Source organism: Moschus berezovskii, chromosome 24 (genome assembly GCF_049115385.1).
Source record: "Moschus berezovskii isolate FMDL1 chromosome 24, NW_MosBer_1.0, whole genome shotgun sequence".
Taxonomy (NCBI): Eukaryota; Metazoa; Chordata; class Mammalia; order Artiodactyla; family Moschidae; genus Moschus; species Moschus berezovskii.
The window spans coordinates 8476077-8488618 of record NC_142483.1 but is presented as its reverse complement, the minus strand read 5'-3'; the positions used below and the strand labels follow the sequence as shown (position 1 = coordinate 8488618).

Genomic DNA, 12542 nt, shown 5'->3' with positions numbered 1-12542 from the left:
TTTGTTGGCAAAGTAATGTCTCTGCTTTTTAATATGCTGTCTAGGTTGGTCATAACTTTCCTTCCAAGGAGTAAGCGTCTTTTAATTTCATGGCTACAGTCACCATCTGCAGTGATTTTGGAGCCCCCAAAATAAAGTTTGCCACTGTTTCCACTGTTTCCCCATCTATTTCCCATGAAGTGATGGGACCAGATGCTGTGATCTTAGTTTTCTGAATGTTGAGCTTTAAGCTAACTTTTTCACTCTCCTCTTTCACTTTCAAGAGGCTCTTTAGTTCTTCTTCACTTTCTGCCATAAGGGTGGTGTCATCTGCATATCTGAAGTTAGATATTTCTCCTGGAAATCTTGATTCTAGCTTGTGCTTCATCCAACCCAGTGTTTCTCATGATGTACTCTACATATAAGTTAAATAAGCAGGGTGACAATATACAGCCTTGATGTACTCCTTTTCCTATTTGGAACCAGTCTGTTGTTCCATGTCCAGTTCTAACTGTTGCTTCCTGACCTGCATACAGATTTCTCAAGAGTCAGGTCAGGTGGTCTGGTATTCCCATCTCTTTCAGAATTTCCCACCATTTATTGTGATCCACACAGTCACAGGCTTTAGCGTAATCAATAAAGCAGAAATAGATGTTTTTCTGGAACTCTCTTGCTTTTTTGACGATCCAGCGGAAAATTGGCAATTGATCTCTGGTTCCACGGAGGCTTAGGGAGGCCCTCGCTGGTAAACTAACGTGAATAAAAACCCGAAAGAAGCGGCGCTTTTTTTTAACGGCGCAGTCCAGGGAGGGGAAACAGTGCAAAAACCTCAACGAGAAGCATGCAAGGCGTGTTCCAACACTACTTGGTCAGTGACCCTACCCTGATAACCTGTTTTATTCCAAAACCTACTCCCATCCCATCGTTATTTCTTTATCCAGCTTCATTTTCCCCCCACATATAAATTTTCAATGTATTATCTCATGTTTATTACGTCTGTTTTCTGTTTTGTGCGAGAGTGGGCGTCTTCGCCTGTCTGGTTCGCCCATTGCAGTCAAAGCCTTTAGTAGTGTGCGGCACACCGCAGGAGCTTGACAGAAGGCTCTGGGATGAGAAGAACGCGCGGTCGAGAGAAGGAAGAAGTGACCCGACCTCCTGATGCCTTGGTCGGGGGAAACTCTCTGCGAGTGGAACGCAGGTAAGAAGCCCGCACTGCTTAGCCTCCAGGTTCCCCGGCCTGGTGCGCGTCTCTGCGCATGCGCCGAGAGCGGCCGATTCGCGCGTTTCATTGGCTGCGGCAGGCGCCTAAGTAGGGGAATTGCGCATGCGCACTCCTCCCGCGTGGTCCTGTGTGGTGTGTTTTGCTCTCCAGCCTCCGCTGTATCCACGACAGCCCATCTTCCCATCCGGCGCCCCTGTGCGTTCCGGAGCTCGGAATGTTCCCAGAACTCAATAACCTTCTCAACACCTCCCCTGAAGGGGCGGAGCAGGTAAGAGGTCGCAAGGTCGGGGAGGAGGTTGGATTGTGGGAGCGCGGCGGAAGACAGCACACCCGGATGAAGCGCGCGTGGACCCGTTCGGAATCACGTGACGGCCGTGGCCCGGGGGCGCTTGGGAGTTGTAGTCCGCAGAGGGCCCGTCCCCGAGGCTGGGCTGGACACTTAGGCCTGCGCAAGCTGGGCATCCTGCCCGTTTTCGAAGGTCGCGTTCACCCTTGAAAGACCACAGGAAGCACGTTGTACGTTTGGGTTGACTTAAGTGAAGAGGCGACCCTTGTGCGTGTTCAGCGTGGTGGGAGTCCCCGCGGCCCAAACAGAGGTTGGTTTAGTCGCTGTGTCGTGTCCGACTCTGTGACCCTATGGACCGTCGCCCGCCAGTCTCCTCTGTCCGTGGGATTCTCCAGGGAAGAATACTGGAGTGGATTACCATTCCCTTCTCCAGGGATTCTTCCCGACGCAGGGATGGAACTGCGTCTCCCGCGTCTCCTGCCTTAATGGGCGTATTCTTGACCACTGAGCCACCTGGAAACCACACCCCCCCACCCCCGCATCACAGGGCAGCAACTTCTTAACGGCTTAAGCCCTGTCTGTCCCGGGAGCATTCGGCAGGTTTCAGCGAACGCTTCTGCTCGTCTTCCTCCTCATGTTTTTGAACAGTGCTCTCTGAAGCTGCTCGCAGCCAGTGTTTGATTGCACAAGCCCGCCTTTGGCACCACAGCCTCCCTACTCTGTTTTCTTCGCTCTCTCCTTCCCACGGTCTCAGTTCAGTTCAGTTCAGTCGCTCAGTCGTGTCCGACTCTTTGTGAGCATCTCAAAAATGTTCATGCGTTAGCCCGAGGGTTGCCTCTCCTAGGAACATAGGTGATTTATTTCATAACTCCTGTCTTTCTGATAAAATGGTAAACTCGTCCAGGCGGCCAAGACACCTAGTGTGTAAAGCCTTTTTGTTACTCCATAGTCCCAGGCAAATAGTTTTCAGTAAATCCTTGTGCATTTTAATTGCCCCGCAGTTTTTCTCTGCTCAAGCCTCCAGATGGCGCTGCTTACCTTGCCAGTTATTACTCCAAAGTCCAAACCCAGGGCCACAGTGAGGGATAGAAGTGGGCACCAGGAAATGACAGCGCCAGGGGTAACCCTCAGAGTCTGCTAGTGTAATCTTTCATATTTTATGAGAGGAAAAAATATCAGGACAGCAGAGAAATGACCTTCCCTATCATTGACAAGAAACAAAGGGTGACTGGAACAGGACAGCCAGACCCTGCAAAGGCCATCTTTAGAGGTCTTTCCACGGCTCTCCACAATGAGAGCACTGCCTGACGCAGTTTCCAAGGCCAGTGGGAGGAGGACTTTGATCCAGGATGTCTCTTGGAACAACTGCTTTCTCGTTTTCCCCTGCCTATGGAACAGAATTGGCATGAGGATTAGAGTTAGGGAGGACGTTGGATCAGATGACCTTTTAGAAGACCCCCTGCAATCTGGAAAGTCAGTGATTTTTGTTGGTTTCTGATGGCAAAATCTTACTTTGTTCAGGATTTAATTCTGTCCAAGACTGGAGAGGAGTGAGGAAAAGAAGGGATTTTATTCAACATTGCCTGGGGAAGAAAATAGCTTGAGATTTGCTTGCCCAAAATGAGTGTGTTTAATACAGATCACTTTCATTGTTGGTTTTTCTATAATTTTTACTTATTTTCTTCTTTTTCTGGTTAAATACACAAACACACACACACATATGAGTCTCCAGGTATAGAAATTTAAGAGTAGACACAATCCACTAGATTTTGACATTCAGTTGACCTCAGTCCAGGGAGTCTAATACATCTTTTTGTGTTCTTCTTAACTTTTAGGGGAAGCTGACTCTACTCTGTGATGCCAAGACAGATGGCAGTTTCCTTGTGCACCACTTTCTCTCCTTCTACCTCAAAGGTATAAGACTATAGAAAAAGAAAAACCAAGGCCAGGGGGGAAAAAAAAAGGCCTGTTTCAGGTAACACTAGAAATAGTATTAACTAGCCAGGCCTTTGGTGTTTGGGTAACCAGATGGCTATTCGTTAGGTAATGGGATTACTGGACCATCTTGTTCCCACCCCTACTATGCCAGAGACGGCCATGTATTCACTGTATCCAGTATTGACTTCTGCTTCTCCACCCCCTGTGCAGGCACTGACTCCCTTAGGGGCTTGTGTGGCCTCTTCATTTAGTTGATCCTTGGTCCTTGGATAGTTTGAAGTCTCTGGGCACTCAACCCATTAACACTTTGCCCTGGGAACAGAGTGGGGAAAAAAAAACAGCTCTGCAGTTCACATACGGAAATCTATTAGAAGAAGAAAACAAAAATAAATAAATAATAAATAAAAAAGAAGAGGAAAACAGCTAAATGAAAAAAAAAGACTTACTGATTCTCCTTGAGTCCTCACTGAGCCAGGCCAGGACACAAGGTTGACCTTTGGCACTCTGAGTTGTAATAATTTACAGCTTTGAAAGTGATTTTCCTTTCTAGGTGATGTTATTGTCAGTTTATACAGAGCAAGAGCTTCTACAGATAAGTTGTTAGAATTAATGAAGTTCATAAGGTATCTAGAGTTTCTTTGTGTTCTTATATCCTCTTGGGTATTAGACTAGTTTAAAAATTCAGTTGTATCTCTGTAACCAACAAGTAGTTAGAAAAACACAGCTTTTTTAAAACAATAATGTATGTTCAGGGGAGCAAACTAAGGTTCCTAGTGATACATCTCACCGGTAAAGTACATCTCGGAATAAATGAAATAAGATATAATTATTAATATAAGGCATAATTATTAATATGAAAAAAGTACATCTTCAAATCAAATTGAGTATGTCAGGTTGCGAGGCATGGGTTCTCTAGATCGGCCTCAGTTCTTTTGTTTCCAGAGGCAAGAAGTATCTGAGACTGATTGTAAATAGAGAGTTGGTTAAAAATCAGTTAATTTTGTTTTCCAGCTAATTGTAAAGTCTGCTTTGTGGCCCTCGTCCAGTCCTTTAGTCACTATAATATCGTGGGGCAGAAGCTGGTGAGTATTTTAGACCTCTGTGATGAGATCCCTGAGTGAGTGTGTGTGCCAGGCATATGTATGCTGTCAGGCTGGGCTTCCCTGTTTGGTTTGCAGAGAACTTAGAAGGGAGGGACTAAGGAAATCATGGGATCCTGAACCCTTTATCTGAAGGGTGAGGGCAGCATCTCTGCGTGTTTTGTTCATTTGTCAAGTGTTTAGAACCAGACCTGTTATGGATTAAATCAAACCTTTCTCTACTGAGTCTGGACCAGTTAAGGTTTCTTCCGCCTCAGTGTGAACATTAATCTTGCCCCAGTGGGTTAGAGATCACAGCTTGGTCTGCTGCCCAGTTGAGTACCTCCCACTGTCTCTCCCTTAGTCTAGGGCTTTTGTCACATGCCCCTCACCTCATCTTGGTTTGCCCCTTGTCTTACTAAATGTAGCCAAGCAAGAGTAAGATGTCTGAGAGGCTGGTGACCCTCCTGGTGCCTCACCTGGCACATTACTTGTGACCTGTGACCAGGTGAATTTCTGGGGCTTTTGTTGTTTTTGGTTTTTGTTTTAAGTCAGGCTCAGAGTGGGAGAGAACCAGGCCACCCATCAGCAGTGATCTTCAAAATGACAGCCTTACTATCAGTCCTCTTTTCTGATGAGGGGGAAACCAGTGAGAGGGTGAGAGGGGGGAAGGCCCTTTCTTTCCCATCCTTTGCAGGGAAGGGAGAAGTTCCTGTGCTAGAGGTCAGAGCATGAGCTCAGGGAGCACAGTCGTGTCAGGAACACGGGTTGCATTCCAGGTCGGTGAGGCATGCGTGTGACCCTGGCATCTGTGAGCTAGGATGAGAAAGGCGTGTATTCTCATATCCGGTTTGGCTGCTTTTCCTGTTACCTTTGACTCACCAACATGGCAGGAATGGCATGCACAGCTCTGGGTGTGCCAGGCGCTAGAGCTTGAGTTTCCATCTTCTTGCTGTAGTTCTGTTCTTACATCAGTACAGTAGTAATGAGCACGAGCACAGCAGACAGTCAGGAGTCCTTCTCTCTGCCAGGCCGGCTGTTGTTGCTAATGGTGCTGCACAGTGAACACCAGTGTGTGACTGAGCAATCAAGGCCTGGTCTGGGGACACGAGGAGTCTAAGCAGTTCTGTGTCACCTGCGTCTTCTGCAGAAACGCAGGTTGCGGGTCTGGACAGTGTCACCATCACGGGGTGTTTGTTGAAATGCATATTCTCAGGCCCTGCCCCTAAGGCTTCTAGCTCTGGAGTGGGGCCCAGAGATCTGCATTTTAATCAGGTAACTCAGGAGATTCTTTTATTTTATTTTTTAATTTTTGGTTATGTTGTGTCATCATTGCTGCGGGTGCTTTTCTCTGACTGCGGTGCATGGGCTTCTCATTGCAATGGGTTCTCTTGTTGGAAAGCACAGGCTCTAGGGCGTGTGGGCTTCAGTAGTTCTAGTCCCCAGGATCTAGAGCACACATTCAACTGTTGTGGTGCAGGGGCTTAATTGCTCTTGACACCTGTGGGATCCTCGCAGTTCAGAGATCAAACCCATATCTCCTGCATAAGCAGGTGGATCTTTACCACTCAGCCACCAGGGAAGCCTCAGGAGATTCCTAATTGCATGGTTCATAAAGACCCATGTTTATGAAGCGCTGGTTGGGAGCAGGGGTTGACCAGCCACAGTCTGCACCCCATATTCTCTGTACGTGACGTTTTATTGGAGCAACGCCACCCCTGTTTGTGTCTGAGTGGTCTGTGGCTGCTATGAGAGCAGAGTTGAGATGTTGCAACAGAGACCGTCACCCCACCCCCACGTTACTGTTTACTTTCTGTTTTTAAATGTACTTTATTTTGTAACTACATGCCCTTAAAAAGCAATTTTATATTACTATCATAAAGTAAAAAGCAGTACTAGGTAAAAAATAAGTATATATGCAAAAGGAAGTAAGTTTTTTAAAAAAATGTGACAAGTAGAGACTTCCCTGGTGGTCCAGTGGCTAAGACTTTGTGTCCCCAGTAAAAGGGGCCCGGGTTCTATCCCTGGTCAGGGAACTAGACCCCACATGGTGCAGCGAAAGAGCCTACCTGCCACAACTAAGACCCGGTGCAGCCAAACGGGCCGGAGCCCTCCCAGGAGCTGGAGTCCTGGAGTCATGAGCCCCTTGGTGCCAAGTCCTCTCTGGTGAGGCCCCCGCCAGCCCGGGATCTGACTCTCCTCTCCGTGGTCGGGTGCAGGGTGTCAGCCTGACCGCAGCGCGGGAACGCGGGCAGCTGGTGGTCCTCGAGGGTCTCAAGTCAGCGGTGGATGTCTTCTTCCAGCCTCGGGAGGAGCCGCACCCCCTGCAGTTCCTCAGGTCAGTCAGCCTGCCGCCCAGCCCAGAGCATACCCGCAGGTTGGCCCTGCCCCGGGTCTCCGTGTCACCCCCTTCTCTCTCCCCGGCGAGTGGGAGGGCAGAGCCAGCTGCAGAAGGTAGGCACTGCCTGGGTGTCGCAGCATCACTCAAGGTCCTCACCTCTGCCAGAGGTTGTGTGCCCGTCCTGGAAGCTGTAGAAAACTAAGGAGCCCACGAAGATGGGAGATCCTGCATGCTGCAACTAAGAACCAGGACAGCCAAATCAATAAATAATGTTAAAAAAAAAAAGGCCAAGTGTGTGGCCTTGCACACAGCCTGTCCCATCTCTGAAGCCGGTGTCTTTGAACGGGTGGGCCTGGTCTCCACCTGAGCCCAGATTATAGAGAGCCTCATTCTATCTGTTCTTAGCGGGGTTCGGCCCTGGAGTGTGGGGCCGTGCGGCTGCTACCTGTGCCCCAGACCCCGATTTCTGAGCCCACCTCCCCCATTGCTGGGAGGCCGCTGCTGCAGTCACTGGGGAGGCGGAGGTAGCGGGGCCAGCTGTGCCCGCTGGCATAGCAGTAGGTTGGACCTGGTCTGAACATGAGCATTCAGGCTGCCGCTCGGCACCTGGACGCGTGAACTGCTGCTGAGCTTTCATCCTCAGTTATGACCTCCCAGGAAGGCCTCTCCCTTTAAAACAGAGGCCTTAAGCCCTTGGACTGAGAGGCTGTGTGGGGCTCGGGGAGGGTTTATTTCTGTGTCCCCAAGTTTCTAGCACAGTGCTCTGTACCCAGCAGGCCTCAGGGAATAGTTGAACTGAAGTAAACATGCCCATGGGAGTGCGCCTTTTCTTTCCAGGCAGCTCACGAGCCCCTTGGTGCCAAGCACTGGACCCACTTCTTTCCCTCCCCCATCCCCCTCCACCCTCCCATCCCCCTGTGCTGCTGCGTTGTCTCTTGAACATCTGGAGAGCACGTGAGTTCTCTGGCTACTTCTGCCCTGTGTCCCAGGGAGGCCAATGCCGGGGACCTGCAGCTGCTGTATGCATTTGTGCGGGATGCCCTGGAGCCCGTGGATGGTGGAGAGGCCGTCTGGAGGTGCCCGGTGCTGCTGGTGGACGACCTCAGTGCGCTGCTGAGCCTGGGCATGGGGCCGGTGGCGGTGCTGGACTTTGTCCACTACTGCAGGGCCACCGTGTGCCGGGAATGGAAGGTAATCAGGGGCTGCACCCCGAGCTCCTGACGTGACCCCCGTGGGCCCAGAGGGCCACTTGCTGGCAGTTATCTCTTCTGTCTGATGGCTCAGGGCTTTGGCTTTACTCTGGCAGCCCCAGAAATCTTCACTCCATTCAGTCTGTACTCTGCTACCTGCCATTGCTAAAATGTAAGGCCCTTAAAACTGAAGGGTGTCTGGCTCTGTCTGTAATGGGTTTGGCCATGTTGGGTACTGCATCTGTCCCCGCTGTGCCACATGGCAATATTGCTCTGAGTGTGTTTTGAAGGTCAGCTGAGATAATAGGTATAAAACTGCTTTAAGGATTGTAAGGTGAAGGGACTTCCCTGGCAATTCTGTGATTCCACTGCAGGGGCACAGGTTCGATCCCTGGTCAGAGAACTGTGATCCCACATGCCACACAGCATGTCCAAAAACAAAAACAACAATATGAAAATTGTGAGGTGAAATGCAGGGATAGGGTATAACCTTCATTGTTAAGTTATGGGGCAAAAATAGAGATTTTACCGCAATAGAGATGTTAACAAAACAGTAACACCTGTGGTACCCACCTCCCAGGAACCAGACTGCAAGAATTAAGTGAGGGGGTGCTTGCAGACGTCAGCTGAGCGTGTGTCCCACAGGGCCAGGCTGGGCACAGAGCAGTTGCGGGGGGAAGTGGATTAGTCCGGGTGTGTGGATCCAGTGGTGCAGGCCACTCACCTCCTGTGCACAGGGTTCTGCCTGGAAGCTGGATTTAGGGGACCTTCTCAGGCTGTCCTTGCTACAGCTGCGGGGCCAGGCACTAGGGTGATGGGGAGAAAATGGGAGGAGGGGGACATGGAAGGGGCCTGAAAGACACAGTTTAGTGGGGTTGGGGGAGGAGTGAAGCACACAGTCAGCTTGTGCAGCTCAGCCTGCTGTGTGGCCCACTGTGCTGTGTTCAGTCGCTCAGTTGTGTCTGACTCTGTGACCCCATGAACTGTAGCCTGCCAGGCTCCTCTGTTCATGGCATTCTCCAGGCAAGAATACTGGAGTGGGTGGCTGTTCCCTTGTCCAGGGGAATCTTCCCAATTCAGGGATCGAACCCAGGTCCACACATCACAGGTGGATTCTTTATAACCCGAGCCACTGGGGAAGCCCAAGAATACTGGAGTGGGTAGCCTATCCCTTCTCCAGGGGATCTTCCCAACCCAGGAATCGAACCGTGGTCTCCTGCATTGCAGGCGGATTCTTTACCAGCTGAGCCACCAGGGAAGCCCTGTATGGCCCACTACCAACTTCTTTTTGTAAAAATACTTATTTTAATTGAGAAAGTAAAACTTGGGAATCATTTAATAAAATAGTTTAATATTAAAATGTTAATATAAAAATATTATAATAAATTTAAAAACTTTATAATATAAATATTATAAAGTTTTAAAATATATTAATTAAAGTTTTAATATTAAAGTAGCTTAATAAAGAAAAAAAGAAGATATAAACAGTATAAAGTCTACATTAGCAAAAAGTAAGTCTCTCCTTCCCTCCCTCGTATATCCTTCCAGAGCATCTGAGCAGTCATAAACACATTTGCATGTACCTTGTCTCCCTGCTTTTCACGTTCCGACTTAACCTACCATCCACACAGTTTGGTATTTCTTTTCATTTACTAACACACAGTGTGTGTTTTGCTGTCCACTGCCCCCAAAAAAGAACACACTGATCTGCTTTGTTCTTTTTCACAACTGGATGCTCTTCCTTGCTTGCGGATGAACTAAGCTGGACATTCAGGCTGGACGTGCTGGTGCAGCTGTTCCAGTAGATGATGGCAGGCCTGGGCCCCGAGCCCAGGCCCGTGAGAGGGCATGCGGGGCAGTGGAGGCTCCCAGAGACCCGTGTGTCTTGAGCCTGGCGTCCCTCCCATCAGCCTCCATCTTGTTGCAGGGAAACGTCGTGGTCCTTGTACATGACAGTGGAGATGCCGAGGATGAGGAGAATGATGTCCTGCTGAATGGCCTTAGTCACCAGAGCCACCTGATCCTGCGGGCTGAGGGCCTGGCCACCGGCTTCTGCAAGGACATGCACGGGCAGGTGCGTGGGGCCCTGGCTCACTGTGAGCTGCTCACCTCCTCTGAGCACCCCACTGCCCACGGGACAGTGTTGGGCCTTGGGGTAGTCAACTGGGACGTGCCCTTGGGTGGGAGGGAGGCCTTGGAAGTTGTGTAAGTGCAGATCAGAGTCCGTTCCAGGGGTTCTCGGCCCCGTGCACCGGGGCAGGTTTTGCACGGTGGTCATTTGCAGCCATAGGGGAGCTCCTGGAGAGGAGATGACTGTCCGGCTATCCCCTGGGGAAGGCAGTAAACAGCGGAATTATACCACAGGGTCATGGCAGGCTCTGTGTATTCAAGCCAACACCATTCCTTTTCAAATGGAGACTTGGGAGGCTGTTCTCCTGGCTGGCGTTACTGCCACCCCCCAACCCCACCACCGGGATGTTTGGAGTACTTAGGGGGAAGCACGGAGTCCTGCCTATGCCTGGAAGGGAGGTCAAGTTCTCCCCATGCCCAGGGGCTGCCATGGTTCTCTGCCTTCTGAAACTTCTCTTTCTGGATCACCCCAAAGCCTTTGCCACCTCTTCCAGGTTAACTTCGCGTTGACCACTTTTGACCCATTAAGGGTGGGTGGGAGTTTTGGCCCAAGAGTCATTCAGATCAGGTATGGAAAACAGAGCATCTGAGCAAGCTCAGAGAGGCTGTGTTAGTGGTACGCCAGGCACACCGCAAGGAGACCCTTCCCCTGGCAGCACGTGGCTCTGAAGCTGTTCAGCCCCGCAGAGCATTGTAGTCACTCAGGACAAATGTCCAGTCTTCTGAGCCTCGGAATTGAGTGTGTGCATTCTAGTGCGTTGGCCTTTCAAGTTCATCTAGCCCAAAAGTACAAAACCATGCTCACAGAAAAGACCAAAGGGGAATACACAAAAGTACTTTCATGGTATTTCTCTGGATGAGTGTTTTCTACTTTTCTTTGTCTTTCATGTTTTCCATGATGAGCAAATATTACTATTGTAATGGAGGGGAAACCTCTATTTTTAGGTGATGGGTAGTAAGCTTTGTTTCAGAAGTCGTTCCCATTACCTCATCGCACCTGACCTCAGCTGAAGGTCACCGAGAAGGCAGACACAGGGTTCACACTGGAGCAGGTACTTGGGGGGGCGCTCCTCTTTCATTCTTGTCTTTGTCACTTAGCTGAGGATCCTGTGGAGAAGACCACTGCAGCCCACTGCCCACCGGGATCGGAACCTCACGTACCAGTACAAGATACAGGACAAGAGTGTGTCTTTTTTTGCCAAAGGAATGTCTCCTGCTGTTCTGTGATCTGATTTAGGGGCGGCTGCAAGGAGATCCAACCAGTCCATTCTAAAGGAGATCAATCCTGGGTGTTCATTGGAAGGACTGATGCTAAAGCTGAAACTCCAATACTTTGGCCACCTCATGCGACGAGTTGACTCACTGGAAAAGACTCTGATGCTGGGAGGGATTGGGGGTAGGAGGAGACGGGGACGACAGAGAATGAGATGGCTGGAAGGCTTCACCGACTCAATGGACATGAGTTTGAGTGAACTCCGGGAGTTGGTGATGGACAGGGAGGCCTGGTGTGCTGTGATTCATGGGGTCGCAAAGAATCGGACACGACTGAGCAACTGAACTGAACTGAACTGAAGCTACCTGGGACTGTTTTTCGGTGGTGAAAGATAAAGCACCCGAGCAGAAATGGGGTCCTTTGGAGCCTTCCTCGTACATAACGCTTTAGCCCCAACTCCCCATTTTTGGTTGTGGTGACTTTCAAAGCCGGAGTGGGTGTGAATGTGCCAGCCAGGAGGCAGTCCTGGATGGCAGGTGTCCAGGGTGACATCTAGGATAAGCGTGGCTGGTACACGTGAGCGCCCACCTCGTGGCTTCCCGTGGATGGTCACCTTTACATTTTACCTTCATCCCACAAGGGTATTTTCTTCTTCTTCAGTCCAGTGAGGAAGCAGGCTTTGAGGGGTTTGGAAGCACGCTCAGCACCATAGAGCAGGCTACAGATTAGGAGATTAAGCTACACATTTCCAACTGACCCTTGTGGAAACCAGAGGCAGGCTCCGCCCAGTTCAAAGGTTAGCCCCTCCTATTTCTGTGGTCACTGGGTACCTGGCCCTGCATGCCATTGAGGCCAAGCCATCAAGGCCCTGGGCTTGGCCACACGGGGCCCCCATGGGGCACAGGTTTGCATGGCCTTGGTGAGGCTGGGAATGAATGTTCTTGCTGCCAGGCAGGCTAGGACCTTGAGGAGCCAGTGCCTCGCTCTTGTGTGAAGACTGAAGGCGGGGGGCTCTCGCCCAGCATCCTGTGATCCACCTGCCACACTCAGCCCCTCAGTCAAGGTTACCTCAGCCTGTTCTCTTAAAATGGGTACTTTCTATTGTGTGTATGTTATGCTACAAAGAATTTGACCTGAAGAAATAAAATGAAAAAGATAACACTG

The 12542-nt window shown here is 50.1% G+C and overlaps 1 protein-coding gene across 2 annotated transcripts; it reads left to right on the top strand.

Moving 5' to 3' along the window:
- The first annotated feature begins 1065 nt into the window (after nucleotides 1-1065).
- On the top strand, nucleotides 1066-12542 carry ELP6 (elongator acetyltransferase complex subunit 6). Of its 2 annotated transcripts, XM_055413701.2 has the most exons (7): nucleotides 1066-1469; nucleotides 3323-3401; nucleotides 4437-4507; nucleotides 6724-6842; nucleotides 7835-8036; nucleotides 9963-10109; nucleotides 11264-12542. In XM_055413701.2, the coding sequence occupies exons 1-7, from the start codon at nucleotides 1416-1418 to the stop codon at nucleotides 11390-11392; spliced, it is 801 nt and encodes a 266-aa protein (XP_055269676.2). In that variant the 5' UTR covers nucleotides 1066-1415; the 3' UTR covers nucleotides 11393-12542. The 2 variants fall into 2 exon arrangements, with proteins under 2 accessions (XP_055269676.2, XP_088687957.1); XM_088831831.1 differs by lacking the exons at nucleotides 3323-3401; nucleotides 4437-4507.